This window comes from Ictalurus furcatus, chromosome 13 (assembly GCF_023375685.1).
Source record: "Ictalurus furcatus strain D&B chromosome 13, Billie_1.0, whole genome shotgun sequence".
Classification (NCBI taxonomy): Eukaryota; Metazoa; Chordata; class Actinopteri; order Siluriformes; family Ictaluridae; genus Ictalurus; species Ictalurus furcatus.
The window spans coordinates 2908607-2925892 of record NC_071267.1 but is presented as its reverse complement, the minus strand read 5'-3'; the positions used below and the strand labels follow the sequence as shown (position 1 = coordinate 2925892).

Below are 17286 nucleotides of genomic sequence, written 5' to 3'. Positions count from 1 at the left end.
CTCCTGTGATAAAATCAGGATGTAACTTCCGAGCTGTAGTTACTTACTTACTGTTGAAACCGTTTTAGTGTTGAAAAGCACTGAAATGTGGACTAAAGGGGTACTCCAGGATCAGGGTTGGGAACACCCAACACACCTCCTGAAAGGCTCAATCGTCTATCTAATCTTCTATCTAACCTACTGTTCAGGTTTGATGTAAAAATATCAAATTGTGCAGTGTAACAGGTTTCCAGGACTGCAGCTGAAGATCCCTGTTGTAATCAATGCACACCAGAGAGGAAGAAAACAAGAGGGCGTGGCAAATAAAACAAGTGTACTCACATGACTGACAAGAATGAAAATCCTGCACTGACAGAAACTAAAATGAAAGAGTAGCAAAACAGAAACTAACTACAATAGATAAACAAATAGTGACTCAAATGTACAGTCTCCTGTTAGGATGAATCTGTAGTGAGCATTTCCACTTGTAATGATCGTATAGCGACATGACACGATAAACCTGCTTGAATCATGGCTGTGTCATGGGGAAACTATGGGGTAAGAATGGTTTCATATTTCCAAATAAATAGATTATGATCCACAAATAAATGTAGCGAGATTCACAAAAATTAAACAAATTCAGAAATAAATATAATGAGATCCACAAATATTTGTTAGAAGTTTCACAGAAAAAAAATTAATTCACAAATAAATAAAGTGAGATTTTCAAATACTTTTTTTTTTTTTTTTTTTTTTACAAATATGTCTTTATGTCACAAACGCAACACAAACGCCTGGCATTCATTTGGGAATCGCATTCTGTGCATTTGTGTATTTCTGCACACATTTGTGAGTTTTGAAACATTTCTAGCATCAAGAGTGCACAGAAATCCACAAATAGTTGGACTTTGCCAACCATCTACTCAAGCCAATCAGATAACAGCCACACTGCACTGACCAATAAGAAGCATGTTCTTGCTCCAACCAATCAGGTTATATATATATATATATGCAAATCACATTTTATTTACTTGTGAATTTAATCAATTTTTGTGAAACTCCTAACATGTTTGTGGATCTCAGTCTATTTATTTGTGAGTTTGTTTAACTTTTGTGAATCTCTATTTGCCAAGTATATACACAATTATTATTATTATTTTTTTTAATTATGTGTAGTGCTTTTAACAATAGACATTGCCACAAAGCAGCTTTATAGAAACTAGGTTGTAGATTTAGATCCATAATGATACAAGACAGAGCTGATGATGTCAAGGAAAACACCTGTGACTACATGAGGGAAATACCCTTCAGAGGAACGAAACTCTAAAGTAACAAAGTGTGTTGGTATGTTCAGTATGTGCATCATGGTCTTTATGATTACAGCAGGTGTTGGCCCCGCACCCAATGCAAAACGTCGGCAAAATAGTCTCAATCGTTTGTGCCGTCAAAATTTTCGTTTGTGCTGCTTCGGTTCTGGAGATATTAAAAGAAAATTTATAGGTCATTCTGAGGTCACTCAGCCTCCCCACATGCTCCAAATTCGACCCCAAACAGTCTCGTTTGTTTCTGCTGGTTTGTGTGGCTAAAAGTTTTGTTTTTGCGACTGTCTTTTTTTTTTTTTTAACAATACAGATGACGTAACACGGTAAAGTCCAAATGGCAAACCAAATCACATTAAATACTCTCATTCACTTAATTGTTACCTATCCACTGTGCATTTTCAACTTTTAACAGACACAGCGGATCACAGGACGTGTGGAATTGAACACAAACTCCAAGGTAAGTGTTTTTACTTGTTACTGTATGTTGTTATGTAGATAACAGTAGTAATATTATTAACATTGTGTCATAAAAAAAAAATAATCGCACTATAATCTGTTTGCTGTAGCTCTGTGTGTATACATACATATGCTGTGTGACGTTTGCGTTGCGTGTGGGGCCAACTTCACGCAGGTAGCAGGACCTTAGTCTACAGTATCTAGGTGAGATTATCTGCTGAAGCAAGAGTAAGTCTTGGGCATATACTGTTTCTGGGAAGTGCAATATTTAGGGTATGGATACCTCCCCCTCCCTCCCCCTCTCTCAAATACACACTGACTGGCTGCTGAACTGGTTTTTCCAGCTTTTACGAGACTTTTCTCTCCATAATGATGTAGATGTCTTGAACTGTGTGTGTATATTTATCTATTTATTTATGTGCTTATTTGTTTGTTTGTTTGTTTGTTTACAAACTATCAAGAATGGCAGTTTGTTTAGGCTGCTGCGTGTTGCAAAACTGCCTTACCTTGGGCTTTCACAGTCACGTGTCGTTAAGGTGAGAACGGTGGGCGGGGTTTCGCTTTAGTGGCGCGTGAACCTATGACACTACGAGTACTGGGCATTGGGCCTGTGTTCAATCGGAAACGCCGTCCTCTTGCACATGTAGTGCACTGCTTTAGAACACAGACACACCCTGTATAGTGAACCTAAACAGCAGCAGGTAGATATTTGTATTCGTACCTGGAGCCGAAACTCGTTTCATTCCAAACCTGGAGTAGTCGCAGTTTCAGTAGCCGCTCTTCAGATTGTACATCCATTTTATTCTGTTCTTACTCAACGAGCTGCTTGGAGCTTTTAACTCGGATAAAATTCAGCCTTCTCGGTTTCAGAATGCAACCTTCTCGCTTTGGGTGGATTTCGTGCTGGGTATTGTTAGGTGAGTGTCCTGTTCATCACACACTGATTATACATAGTGTAAACAGCTACAGAGTAAACAAACAAGCTTTACTCGGATGAGAGGGAAAAGGAGAACGTTTATATTTATATTAGGTTACGTATTAAATATATAAGTTGCACTCTCAGAAGTAAAAGTGCAAACTGTACTTTCACTTGCCCCTGTGCTGATACCAACAGAAGTAGATGTTTGGGGATGTAGGAAGGTGCATGTGGTGTACCTTTTTAATTCCAGTCAAGTTTATAAGCTACATCAGTGCTTCTTAAGGTTCAGTTATAAACCTTTTTCATTTTTTAAAAAGGTGTATATAGGTGAAAGATACATACTAAACGTCCAAAAGGTGTATCCCTGAGAGTACCATGACAGACACAAGGACAAGTAGAATACAGTTTGGTTAATTTCTATTTCTGTGTTTGTTTAATCAAATAAGTAGAATGTAAGTCATCCTTGCTGAGGGGGAAAAAAACACAATAGAAACCATCACATAAATTCTAATGGTTTCCTCTACATATACCATTCGAAACCATGGTATGTACTGGACATAACATGCCATACCATTAGAAGGCAACAGATTACCAGTAGAGACCCACAGGGACCATTACATTTTCCATTAAAACCAATACAATTCCGGTTATAACCATTAAAACCTTTACACATTCTATGAAAATTGTTGTTGTTGTTGTTGTTGTTTTAGAAGTAGTTTGAAGTGTAAATGTAGTCCTGGTTTATGTGTGTGATGATATAAATTAGTCCAGGTAAGGTTAATATGTTAAAAAAAAAAAAAAAAGAGCACAAGTATAAAATCCAATAAAGGTAAACATTAAAATGACTGAACGCATTTAAAGGTCAAACTAGAAACCCAGCCTAGATAAGGCGCCATATAAACCTGCTCGGTTGTTTCTCATATCGCACTTCTGGATAAAATGTCCCTCAAAGTCTATAGGTTCTGTGGTTTCCTTTTAATGAGTGCTTCATTTTGATATTTTCTTAAAGCCGAGTCTGTTGTACGTTATATTTTGGATGAGAGAATTTGTGCTTTTCGTGACTGGCGGTGAATGCTTTGGGTTTTCTGTATGAGAGTTCTACACTGTGTGTGTTAGTTCTAGCCTGTGTGAATTGACAAGTTTTTCTCTTTTTTCTTTTTCTTCTCTGTTTAAGGTGTTTGGACAAGTAATGCACAAGGTAAGTTAATGAATGAATGATTACGTGTGCACGTTTGTAAGAATGCTGTAGAGACACCCCCCCCCTTTTTTTTAAAGCGTAGTTTGCGTTTCCATTACAACTGTCTCTTGACCAGATGTATTTGTTAGTAGTTTAGTAGTGCCCTTAATTTGCATCCAAGAAACAGCTTACAAGTATGCTGCATTTTTATGAAAATTGCAGTTGACAAATTAAAAACAAAAATGAAGACACATGAACTTGGGCTCAAGCTCATACAGCTACTGTGATTTCTCTATGACTGTTAAAGGATCACCAAAGTCATTGGAAGGTTTTTCAACAGCATAATTATTCAGATTGAAAGGACTATTATGCAAAAATATTAAAACTGATCTCAGTTCAATGATTCATGTTATGCACATTATTTAAATTGAGAATATAAATGTGAATAATCATAGATGCAAACTCTTCAGAAAGTCAACTTTTTGAGATCAAAATACCTACGAGATTCGTGTAGATCTGGCGGGGGCGGGGGGTGGGGGGGGCTGTTGGGGAAGTATTCAGGCTGATCGTGTTATTTTTTTCCATACAAGGGTAAATAGAGAACTGGTTCTTTCAATAAGTGCAGCGTTTTCTTTACTCTTTACTTGAAAAACTATGTCTATAGTTTTTCAGGGGCAGTGGGGGGCTTGGTGGTTAAGGTCGGGGGTTCAAGCCCCAGCACTGCCAACCTGTCATTGTTGGGCCCTTGAGCAAGGCCCTTAAACCTCTCTGCTCCAGGGGGCACTGTATCATGGATGACCCTGTGCTCTGACCCCAACTTCCTTACATGCTGGGGTATGCAAAGAAAACAATTTCACTGTGCATATGTATACGTGATCAATAAAGACTCATTTATTATTATTATTATTATTATTATTATTATTAGAAAGCGTAATATTTTATGCATTTGCGGTGTGGAAGCGGTGAAGAGAGAGAGAGAGGGTTTTGCAGTTTGCAGTGGGAAACTGTTTACAGTTTAACTTGGCATTGCTGTCTAAATATTTTTATTTTTTATTTATTTATTTTTTTTTTATTAAAACAATTCTACAGTCGGAGTCTTTGTACTTCTGTTTTTCATTTCTGTCTTGTTACTTGGTATGTTGGTCAACCGGTTGTTTGAGAAATACAGTATATGGAAGTTTTAGCTGAAGTTAGTGTTCTTGTGTCATTTATTTTTAGTATCAGTCAAGAATAAATATTTTTAGATTAAGAACGTCTGGCCACTGATATTGGAGTAAAAGTACAAACGTGTCATGGACCTTGCATAGCATAATTAAATTAGATTCTAATAAAGTGCATGTAAATCAGACTATAAATGGATTTTCTTTTGTATAAATATTATGTAAACATTTTAGATTCTAAAATCTATTTATATACAAGTTTTTAGATTTTTCTTTGATATTTCTTAGATATGCTGTTTTCATGTAAAATGACATGCAACTAATTACAAATTAGACAATTCCGTTGTTAATTATGTCTTTTTATTCCTCATGTTGTCTCGGGGAGTTTTTCCTTGCCACAGTCACCTCTGGCTTGCTCATTAGGAATCTCCATGTATGAATAGCTATTTTTATGACCGTGTTTATTGTTAAAATACAAATAAACATGTGCTACTAACTTGGTTGCAGTTTCGAGCCTTGCAGTACACAGACAGAGCAGTACCTTCAGCAAAAATCTCTAAACAGCAGATTTTTTTAATTTTACCATAAAATGTAGCAACATTTTATCCTGTTTACCTGCCGTAATCGTAATCAATTCATATCCACTACTTGGATATTAATTGTTTTTTTGTTTTTAGTTTTTTTTGCATGCTTGTGTGGCATCGCCTCAGCATTTCCTGTAACCTGAAAATTCGGTAGAATTTAGAAAGGTGTTTTGAATATCAAATGAAGCCACACAATTTGTGAAGCTGCATACCACCACTAAAGAGCTCCACCATGCAGATTGGCCCATTTGAAAACTGTCAAAGTTGTCTGTCTGCGTTTTTAGTTCTTATTATTTTATCATTAGTACGTATGAAGTGAGGAAATAGCACCACCTTAAGAGGCTGATCAAGTATTCACATAATCTGGTCTTCGAGGCTGCTTATAAAGTAAAAAAAATTAAATAAATGAAAATGTTTATGGCATGAAGTTTATTCGCTTTTGTCTGACAGAAAAGGAGTATTATAGATTCTCTCTGTTCCTCTTTCTGTTTGGCAGGTGTGTTCAGTCAGATCGTTTGTGTGTTCAGTCAGATCGTTTGTGCTCTTTAAGGCTGATAATCAGCCTTACTGAGTGGTGTGTAAATATTCATGACCTTTTTCACCTTTATACAAAAGTTATAGTAGATAGGCTTCTGAGTGGTGCAACAGAAACGTAGAAGTTACACTACAGGCGCGCAAATACAGCATATAATGACAATAAACTTAAATTAAACTAAACCCCAGCTTGCACCAGTTTCCCCTGCCCCTTACACACAGTGGCGCATTTTGGATATAAAACATAACCTTGTGTTGGTGCAGCACTGTTTGACCTCCGCGGTGTTTAATATAAAATGCTCCCCTGCCTTAGAGGACTTTCTTCCTCAGTCACGTGATGATTTCGCCTTTGTTTGATGGAGACTGAGGTCATGTTGGGAAAAAAGGTAACGCTGACAGAAAGTAAACTAAAGAAAGTTATTATCGGTGACTTTGGGTGTCTGCTAATGCTAGCGTGCGTATGACGTCATGCGCCCTTGACTAGGAAGTGGCTTATACTTCCGGTTAGTTAAAAAAAAAAAAAACCCGCTAGTGATATATTTGAGACGATATTACCTTTCTAAAATCCACACACTAGACAGTAGAGTACACAGTGCATAGTGTAAGTGTACAGTACTTCATTTGGGACACAACTTGAGTATTTACTCTCTGAAGCATGTTTTCGGAACAGAAGTAATGTAATGAGTAAATCTCCCCCATTCTGTGCGCAGACCGACTAATCCATAATGAGATTCATTACAACGATTTTCATAATCGATTATTATCGATTTGTTGTTGCAGCTCTAATATAGTTCGAACAGATGCAGTTGCCTCTGAGGAAGCATGTGATGGCCTTCACCTTCCCTGCTTAGTAGCTGTCATGTAATAATGGAGAGCTGCCTGATGGGTTGGAAATAGTCATGACTAAATTAGGGAGAAAATAGGACTTTCCCCTGTTCTTCTCCCTAATTTAGTCATGAATTAGGCATAAATATTTTTGAGTTTTTTTTTTTTGCATTAAAGAGTCCTATGGTTTAAGTAAATATCAGATTTCCTATGAAAGCTTACAGACTATTCAAGATTTCAAGACTAATCAGTGCAGCTTTGTTCTGCATTCATGCATGTGCATGCAGGTTTGTGTGTGTCCACAGCCAATTCTGCAACTGTAACCTGAATTACCAGTCAATAGATTATGATCTCATATGTGATGAATATACAGTATAAAGTGGATTCATAAGGTATTCAGAGCCCTTGTTGCACATTGTATTGTAAACGGATTTAATTGCCATTTTAACCGATTAATCTACACTTACTCTCCCATAATGATGAAAGCATGTTTTTAAAGATTTTTATTCACAAAAGTGTTCAGATCCTTTATTCAGTAATTGGCAGCAATTACAACTACAAGTCTTCTTGAATATGTCTCTACTAGCTTGGCACACCTAGATTTGGGCAGTTTATACCATTCTTCATGGCAGATCCACTCAAGCTCCATTAGATTAGATGGTGAGTGTCTGTGAACTGTCATCTTCAGGTCTCTCCACAGATGTTCGATGGGGTTTAAGTCTGGGCTTTGGTTGAGCCATTCAAGAACAGTCAGAGACACTTTTATGAATAAGCGAATTCAGTTCTTTTTAGTTTTCCAAAATATTTAAATTTAAATAATTGAATCCACTGTATATTATGAGTTATTAATGTCAATCATCTACATCATGTTACAGGTTACTGAAAATGAAAGATTAAGTATATTTAAAAACAAATTTTGTAGCCTCCCTGCTACACCTGGATGGTGTAATATACAGAAATATAATTGATATTGTGACATATTTGCTTTTCTGAAATATTGCATAATTACATAGCAAGTGCTTTGATGAATCACTTGGCAACACTGGTGTTACTTAGAGTGACGAGAACTTGATTGGACAGTAAGTCTTTTGTACCAAATGTTTAGTTTTACCTTACTTTCCAATGTTAAATAATTATTTTTGGTAGATTTTAAATAAAAGTATGAAAGGTTTTTGAAGAGGCACTGTTAACAGATCTACATATCGTGATATATACACCAATCAGCTATAACATTAAAACCACTTGCAGGTGAATTGAATAATATTGATTATCTCATTACAGTGGCACCTTGATATGTTGATATGTTGGAAGCAAGAATAATGGGCAAGTGTAAGGATCAGAGCAACTTGTGGAACAGAACCAAATTGTGATGGCTAGACCACTGGGTCAGAGCATCTCCAAAACAGCAGGTCTTGTCAGGTGTTCTGGTATTCACTGTTTAGTACCTACCAAAAGTGGTCCAAGGAAGGACAATGAGTGAACCAGTGACTGGGTCATGGGCACCCAAGGCTCACTGATTGGGAGTTAAGGCTAGCCTGTCTAGCTGCTCTAGCAAAATTGCAAAAAAAAGTTAATGCTGGCTATGATAAAAAGGTATCAGAAGACAGTGCATCACAGCTTGCTGTGCATGGCTCTACGTAGCTGCAGACCAGTCAAGAGTGCCCATGTTAACCCCGGTCCGCCACCAAAAGCGCAAAGAATGGGAACGTGAGCATCAGAACTGGACCATTGAGCAATGGCATAAGGTGGCCTGGTCTGATGAATCATGTTTCCTTTTACATCATGTGAACAGATTTATTTTGGATTTTAATGCCCTGTATACATGGTATATTTTTAATTGAGACTTAAAGGAAGCAGAGAAAGTACACCCCCAGTTCTGAAAAAGTTGGGACAGCATGGAAAATGCAAAAAAAACAGACAGACACAATTTGTCATTTGAAAATTCACTTCACCTTGTATTATATTGAACACACATTTAACACATTATTTGATGTTTTACTTTGTGAATTTGATTTATTTTTTGAAAATATACACTCATTTCAAATGTGATGACTGCAACACACTCCACAAAAGTTGAGACAGTCGATGGTTTACCACTGTGTGACATCCCCTTTTCTTTTAATAACACTTATTAAGAGTTTGGACACTGAGTGAAGACACCAGTTGGTTAAATTTAGCAAGCATAATTTTCCACAATTCATCCATTATGCATTTCTTCAGCTGCACAACTGTACAGGGCCTTCATTGCCTTATTTAGCGCTTCATAATGCGCCACACATTCTCAATCGGAGACAGGTCAGGACTGCAGGCAGGCCACGCTCGTACCCACACTCTCTGCTTAAGCAACCATGCGCTTGTAATCCGTGCAGAACGTGGGTTTGGCGTTGTCCTGCTCTGGATGGCAGCATATGTTGCTCCAAAATGTGTACATGTCTTTCTCCATTAATGATGCCCTCACAGATGTGCAAGTTACCCATGCCATGGACACTGACATGCCCACATACCATGACAAACGCTGGCTTTTGGACCTGATGCTGATAACAGCTTGGACTGTCCTTTTCCTCTTTGGCACGGAGAACACCACGGCTATTATGTCCAAAAACTATTTGAAATGTTGACTCGTCGGACCACAAAACATGATTCCACTGTACTACTGTCCGTTTCAGATGAGACTGAGCCTAGAGAAGTCAGCAGTGCTTCTGGACAGTGTTGATGTACGGCTTCTGCTTTGCACAGTAAAGCCTTAAGTTGCATCTATGGATGCAGCGGAGAATGGTGTTGACTAACAAAGGTTTACCAAAGTATTCCCAAGCTCATGTCAGGATATCCATTACAGATTCATGAAGGTTTTTAAGATAGTGACGTCTGAGGGATCGGAGATCACGTGCATTCAGAAGTGGTTTTTGGCAGAGATTTGACCAAATTCCTTGAATCTTTTAATTATATTGTGCGCTGTAGAAGATGAAATGCCCCAAAATAGTTTTGTCTGTTTTGTCTTGGGGAATGTTGTTCTCCAAGTGTTGGATTATTTGCTGATGCATCTGTTGGCAGATCGGCGAGCCTCGACCCATCCTTGCTCTTGAAGGATTAGGCCTTTTCTGGAGGTTCCTTATATACTATGATTAGGCGATTTCCTCGCCTGTTTCACAACACCTTCTTATTTCAACTTGAAACATCGCTATTAGTCCTAAATTGCCCCTGTCCCAACATTTTTCGAACATGCTGCATGCATCAATTTCAAAATAAACGTTTATCTTCAAAAAATTTTGCAGTTGATTAGGTAAAACATCAAATACCTTGTCTTTATACCTTTTTTGTTGAAATACAAGTAAAAGTACATTTACAAATCTTCCTCTTTGTTTTTATTAGCATTTTCCATATGGTCCCTTTTTTTGAATTGGGGTTGTAAGATGCGTATTTTTAATATTTCAAATGTCTGTTTCAGAATGCGGTCAGCCGCCTCTGCAGAGCAGAATAGTTGGAGGATTTGACGCAACTGCAGGTCACTGGCCATGGCAAGTTGATATACAGGTACAGTAAATAATGCAGTGTTCTGGCTAGACATATGTTGATATTATTGTGTATTTTATGATGCATCACATGACATCACAATTCACAGTTAATTACATTACTGTAATGTACTTTGTATAGCCTACATTAGGCTACCCTCAGATCTGGTAGCCTTAATGGCTTCCTTAATATGTATCTGTAAGTGTCCTATATTAGTCATGAGTATAAACAGATCTCTGTCCTGACACGGCCCACATATTTTTAAACCCATATCATCTTGAGCATGACCCACATACATGATACAGTCATCATAAAATGCAGTAATCCATGCAAATTATGATTTGTTAAGTTGATCAAGTTGAGGTTTACATTCGTTAGTCTTCTTATGTGTAAATTTGCACACACTTCGGAGCACGAGTGGAACATGAACAATTTACAGGAATTTCATGAATACCAAAGTGATTGCATAATTGCTCTTCCTCTGTCCTTGCATCACCTGTAACAGACTTTTGAGTCGGGTTAAAATCTTGATATGTAAAACCTTGACAGGTTTGTGATGGAATGTTTTGTTTCTGTCATCCATGCACGTTAACCAATTCACCTAGTAAAAATGTCTTACTATTAACCAGATCACACCTCAGTTGATCCATGTAGAGCAGCGGGTGGTAGGATTTGGAATGAGAAGCCCATACTATAATTACAAGATTGAGGTGTGTTGCACTGCCTGGAAGTGGATTAAGGTTAAACATGCATATCAAATGAAAACTTGATAAAGAAGTGGGGTTTCTGTATTCTCTATTTCTACCTGCCTGTTAGGCAAATATGAATGGGGGAAAAATAGTAATAGCTGAGACACAATCTGAGCTATAGAGACCCCTGTGCTCTTTTGCTGTCCTTAGAATGGGACTGTATTTAGTTTGCAATCATGAACACTGCCCAAATGGCCTGCCTACCAAGGCCTCCGTATGTGGCCTATAAGTGTCCATGCTAATAAAAATGTGTGTAATGAATAGCACAGTATTTCCTATAATTGATTTATTATCAAATACCTGACAGCTAATAACATACAAACTGAGAGCATTATGGAATGTTCATTGAGACTAGAAGGAGATTTGGTTACATGGCTGCTTTGTTTTGTTCAGAACCTGTTTTTCTGCATTGGCCACCTGGCCTTTAAAGTATCTGGGTGTGAGCAGCTCCATGATAACATCGACGTGTCTGTGTTTTCAACAAATGAGCCTGGGAATTCACTTTATAACATGTATGTGTGTGGTATGTGTAATACAGTTGCAATCGAAATTATTCAACCCCCATTGCAAATCAGGTTTATTGTCAAAATTTACAGACTTTCAGCTGTTTGCAATGAATAAATCAAACAAAAGCAATTGATGTAGTTCAACATAATTAAGTGGTTTCCCCAAATTCAACTAAAAATGTAACTTATAATGACTTCTCCAGTTTCTAAATTATTCAACCCCTTCATGGCAGACATCTTTAGTACTTAGTAGAGAACCCTTTCGCTGTTATGACCTGCAGCAAAAGAGATGCATAGCCAGACACCAGCAGCGTTCTGGCAGCGTTCCTGAGGAATCTTAGCCCATTCCTTAACCATGGCTAGAGACTGGTGTGTGAGAGAGTGTGTGAGAGAGTGTGTGAGAGAGTGTGTGAGAGAGTGTGTGAGAGAGTGTGTGAGAGAGTGTGTGAGTGTGAAATTCCCAGGAAATCAGCAGTTTATGAAATACCCAAACCAGCCTTTCTGCTACCAACATCCATTCCACGATCAAAGTCCAAGAGATCACACTTTTCCTCCATTATGATATTTGATGTAAACATTAACTGAACCTCTTGACCTGTATCTGCACGGTTGGCTGATTACATGAGATTAACTGCATGAATGTGCAATAAAGTGGACAGTGAGTGTACACTTTTTTAGGGACTGAGTTAAGATGAACAAGTTAGCAGTTTTATCAATCAAACATGTTTGTAGGCAAGAAAGTAAAAGAAAAACTGAAAAATGACAATCACTTTTCTGTGGCTTGATAAGACATGCCTCCTTGTTGTGAGGGGAAAACAGAGGCAGCAAAAAAAAAAAAAATGGTAGGAACATGAACAATTTAATCAAGCCTAACAAAAAACTTGTTCCTACATGCATAAATGGAGTTAGACAAAATAAGTAACATAATTGAACGTGTGTGTGTGTGTGTGTGTGTGTGTGTATATATATATATATATATATATATATATATATATATATAGATATATATATATATAGATATATATAGATATATATATAAGTATCTCACAAAAGTGAGTACACCCCTCACATTTTTGTAAATATTTGATTATATCTTTTCATGTGACAACACTGAAGAAATGACACTTTGCTACAATGTAAAGTAGTGAGTGTACAGATTGTGTAACAGTGTAAATTTGCTGTCCCCTCAAAATAACTCAACACACAGCCATTAATGTCTAAACCGCTGGAAACAAAAGTGAGTACACCCCTAAGTGAAAATGCAAACCTGTTTTGCATATTTGTGCTGTTTTGAGGGATTCTATTCAGGGGGTTGAATCATTTTGAGACTGGAGAAATCATTATAAGTTGCATTTTCAGTTGAATTTCAGGTGTCTCAAGCACACCTGATGCAACTAATCAAGGGTTCATTAGTTGCACCAGGTGTGCTTGAGCTGGAACACATGCAATACCTGAATTGGCTAGGGGTTTGTTGAGTGTCACGTTTGACTGCATGTTAGAAATATGGTCAAAAAATTTTCAAAAGAATGGTCCAAAAAGTTCATCGCCCTTCACAAACAAGGAACAGGATATAAAAAGATAGCCAAACCAGCAGAAGACGACGTTGGGTTCCGCTCCTGTCAGCCAAGAACAGGAATCTGAGGCTATCATGGGCACAAGCTCACCCAAACTGAACAGTTGATGTCACCTTGTCTTTGCCTGTCTTCAACTGTCTAGTGTACATTCAAAAAAATTACAAGCAGGAAAGAGTTTCAGAGAAGTTTCCTAATTGGTAATATACACTATATGGCCAAAGGTATCTGGACACCCCTGTAAATTATTGAGTTGAGCCGTTGCAGCCATATCCATTGCTAACTGGTGCATAATAACCAGCACATAGATATGTAATCTCCAAAGACATACACAGGCGATAGACTGGGTCATACTAAAGAAATGTGTGACTTTAAATGTGGCCTTGTCATAGGATCACACCTTTGCCACAAGTCAGTTTGTGAAATTTCTGCCCTGCTAGATCTTCCCAGTTCAGATATAAGTGCTATTATTGCGAAATGGAAGCATCTAGGTACAACAGCAGCTCAACCAGGACCATGCAAACTTGCAGAGAAGGGCTGCTGAGTGCTGAAGTGTGTGGCGCATTCCTATTCTCCTATACTCAGAGTTCCAAACTGACTCTGAAAGCAACATCAGCAAATGAATTGTGTCAGGAGCTTCATGAAATGGGTTTCCATGGCTGAGCAGCTGCACACAAGCCAAAGATCACTATGCACAATGCCAAGTGTGGAGTGGAATATAGTCACTGGACTCAGTGGAGCAGTGGAAACATATTCTCTGGAATGATGAATCACACTTCACTATCTTGCAGTCTGACAGAGGAATCTGCGTTTTGGGGTTACAAGTAGAACATTACCTACCGGAATGCATAATGCCAGCAATAAAGGAGGAGGTGGAGGAATAATGGTCTGAAGCTGTTTTTCAGGGTTTGGTCTCCATAGTTCCAATAAAGAGTAATGTTAATGCTATAGCATACAAAGACATTTTAGACAGTTGTCCATAAAAACATGGTTTGATGAGTTTGGTGTGTTTGAACTCCAGTGGCCTGCACACAGCCCTGACAACCCAGTTGAACACTTATTGGATGAATTGGAACACTGATTGCGAGCCAGGCCCGACGTCACAAGTGCTCTTATTACTGAATGGGTACACGTTCCCACAGACACGTGCCAAAATCTTGTAGAAAGCCTCCCCAGAAGAGTGGAGGTTTAACAGCAAAGGGTGGACCAACTCTGAATTAATTCCCATGGTTTTGAAATTGGCACATATGTGTGTGACGGTCCATATACTTTTAGCATTACAGTGTATATACCCACGTTGAAATGTTTAGTCCTGTTTTCAAGGACATTTTCTCACAGCATCTGTTGGTTGCATCACTTTTAACTATCAATAAACCAATTTTTTTTTTTTTTTTTTTTTTTAGGGCTCTTCAGGACATGTATGTGGAGGAACAATCATCACTGAGAGCTGGGTTCTGTCTGCAGCTCACTGTTTCCCAAAGTGAGTTTTTTTGATCGTTTTTCAAATGATTATTCTTGAGATGTTTCTATGCAGCAGAATTTAATCAAATCTACTCATTCTTTAAAAAATTTTTCTCCTTGTGGATGTATAGAAAGCATGCATAGGAACCTTTCTCTCTTGATAATATACAAATGTATATTGTGTTTTCCACTACCAATTTGTTAGCGTAGTTCGTGTATTCTGTATGGTCATGTTAGCTAGTTTTTGCATGTTCAGCATATCTATCTTTTGTCTTTTGTGGTATTTCCAGCCCTTCTGACACGTCCCAGTACATGATCTATGCAGGCCGTTTGCAGCTGAATGGATGGAACCCATATGAGACGACTCATCGGATTAAACGTGTGGTGGTGCCATATGGCTACACTGACCCACAGCTGGGCCAGGACATAGCTTTAGTGGAGTTGGCTAGCCCAGTCATGTGGTCTGATCACATCCAGCCCGTGTGCCTGCCAAATGCAGATGTTTCATTTTCTGGAGGAACGATGTGCACCATCACAGGCTGGGGAGACATTAGAGATGGAAGTGAGTGTGTGTGTGTGTGTGTGTGTGTATGTAGGGATGCCAGACAGAGAGGTCAGTGTTAAGAGGGACAGTACTGATTAAAAACAGCCTGAGTGAGTTTAGGTGCATGTTTGCTGTATTATTAGGTGGCGTAATTGTAGCCATGAACTGGTAAGACTTTCATGCATGTGCCACTGATGCATTTAGGATTTCAGTTACATAGAGCTGAGGTTTGTTGACAAAAGAGAGGCCTCTAAAAGCAAATCTGCAACTTGAGCAGGTTTTTTTTTTTTTGTAAAGAACTACAGATTACTAAGTTTTCATTACGGTAAAAAACACGAAGTAAATAGAGGAAGACTGTAGAGGAAGTAAATAGAGAAAGACTGAAGACTGTAATAACGCTCTAATTTTGTTGGAAATTATCACGGTGTTCCTCTGACAGTTGTAGGAGATTGTTAGAGAACACAAAAGAGGAATGGGTGAGAAGATATGGCTTACTGTAACACTTTCCCATTTTCTGTCTGTGGGGTGTAGTCTCTTTGCAGGGGGTGGGAACTCTGCAGCAGGTGCAGGTGCCAATCATTGATCAGTCCGCCTGCCAGGAGATGTTCCAGATCCAACCCACAGAGCAGGTTAACATTCGCTATGACATGCTCTGTGCCGGCTTTCAACAGGGGGGAAAAGATTCCTGCCAGGTAAGTGCGTGTGTGCCCGTGTGTGCGTATGTCTGTGTCCGAAAAGTCAGGAACTAAATAGAGCAAATCTACATGTACTTCATTTTGTATTTATTAATTACGACATATGCTCTACGTTTACCCTTATGCTCTATGCATTTTATCAGCCACTGTATAATGTATTTGCAGATTCTGCTGAACATATTCTGATGGACATACTGGGATCTGTAGAAAGATTTTAATATGGGTATTATACGCTCCACATTCTCGTTATAGAGCTTTCTAAAAATACATATCAAATTTCTCCTTAGGGGGATTCTGGAGGACCGCTGGTGTGCCAAACATCTAGTGGCATCTGGCTACAGGCTGGCATTGTGAGCTTCGGCCTGGGCTGTGCCCAGCCCAACAGGCCAGGTGTCTATGCTAGAGTGTCGGCCTTTTCCAACTTTATTCAGAGTAACATTCCGGGATTACAACTGCGTAGTGCAGCTGATCACAATTGGACCGGCTGGCTCATCATACTCACCAGGACTGTAATCGCACTAGCTATGGCACAGCTACTGAGATAATCTCAATTTATCTAATGCCAAGAAAAGGATCAATTCACAAACCTCAGGTGACATTATAAAGAGGTAATGCAGACTGTGATTATTGTTTATACAGCATACTGTATGTTGAATACAATGTTCTACCTGCCTTTGCATTCAGTGGCTACTCAGTGGAATGTGCACAACTAGATTTTAGAAAGGTAACAGTTTAGTCAGAGGTGATGTGCAGTTTGCACATAAACTCTAAGTAGACTATTTTATGAAATGTCTGTTAACTGCAAGATTTGACAACAATAAATTGAGGATAGGAGTTAGGATTTAACTGTGGGATCAAGTATTTATTGATTTTTATTGTTTTTTACTCATCTTGCCTTTAACCGATTGTCTGTCTTAAATAAAGAATCGTGTATCGTGTGTGTGTGTGTGTGTGTGTGTGTGTATATAGTATATTGTGGGTGCATCTACATATTTGTGGCATATTCATGTTTATTAAGTGCATTATTCATTGTTCTTTGCAGACTGAAGCAGTGAAACCAGCTCTAATGTTGACTCATCATTTTTGTTCCTTTATTGCAAACAAACATGTTATTTGTCATGCTGGTGCAAAATCATTTATCTAAACACTAATATCTCAAACATATTTATGAAATACCCAGTCAAACCTGCTTAGTGACATCTACCTAGGCTGCTCTTAAAACTACACTCAGACGTCATCAGCCACCAGTTTGAAGTGTGCTTGGTGGTGTTTGCATTTACAATGAACATGGTTC

General features: G+C 38.3%; 1 protein-coding gene across 1 annotated transcript; it reads left to right on the top strand.

Moving 5' to 3' along the window:
* The first annotated feature begins 2229 nt into the window (after positions 1-2229).
* Positions 2230-16930, top strand: zgc:92313 (uncharacterized protein LOC436869 homolog). Its single transcript, XM_053639798.1, has 7 exons — positions 2230-2674; positions 3851-3874; positions 10402-10487; positions 14696-14772; positions 15044-15315; positions 15829-15989; positions 16280-16930. The coding sequence occupies exons 1-7, from the start codon at positions 2629-2631 to the stop codon at positions 16535-16537; spliced, it is 924 nt and encodes a 307-aa protein (XP_053495773.1). The 5' UTR covers positions 2230-2628; the 3' UTR covers positions 16538-16930.
* Positions 16931-17286: the final 356 nt, after the last annotated feature.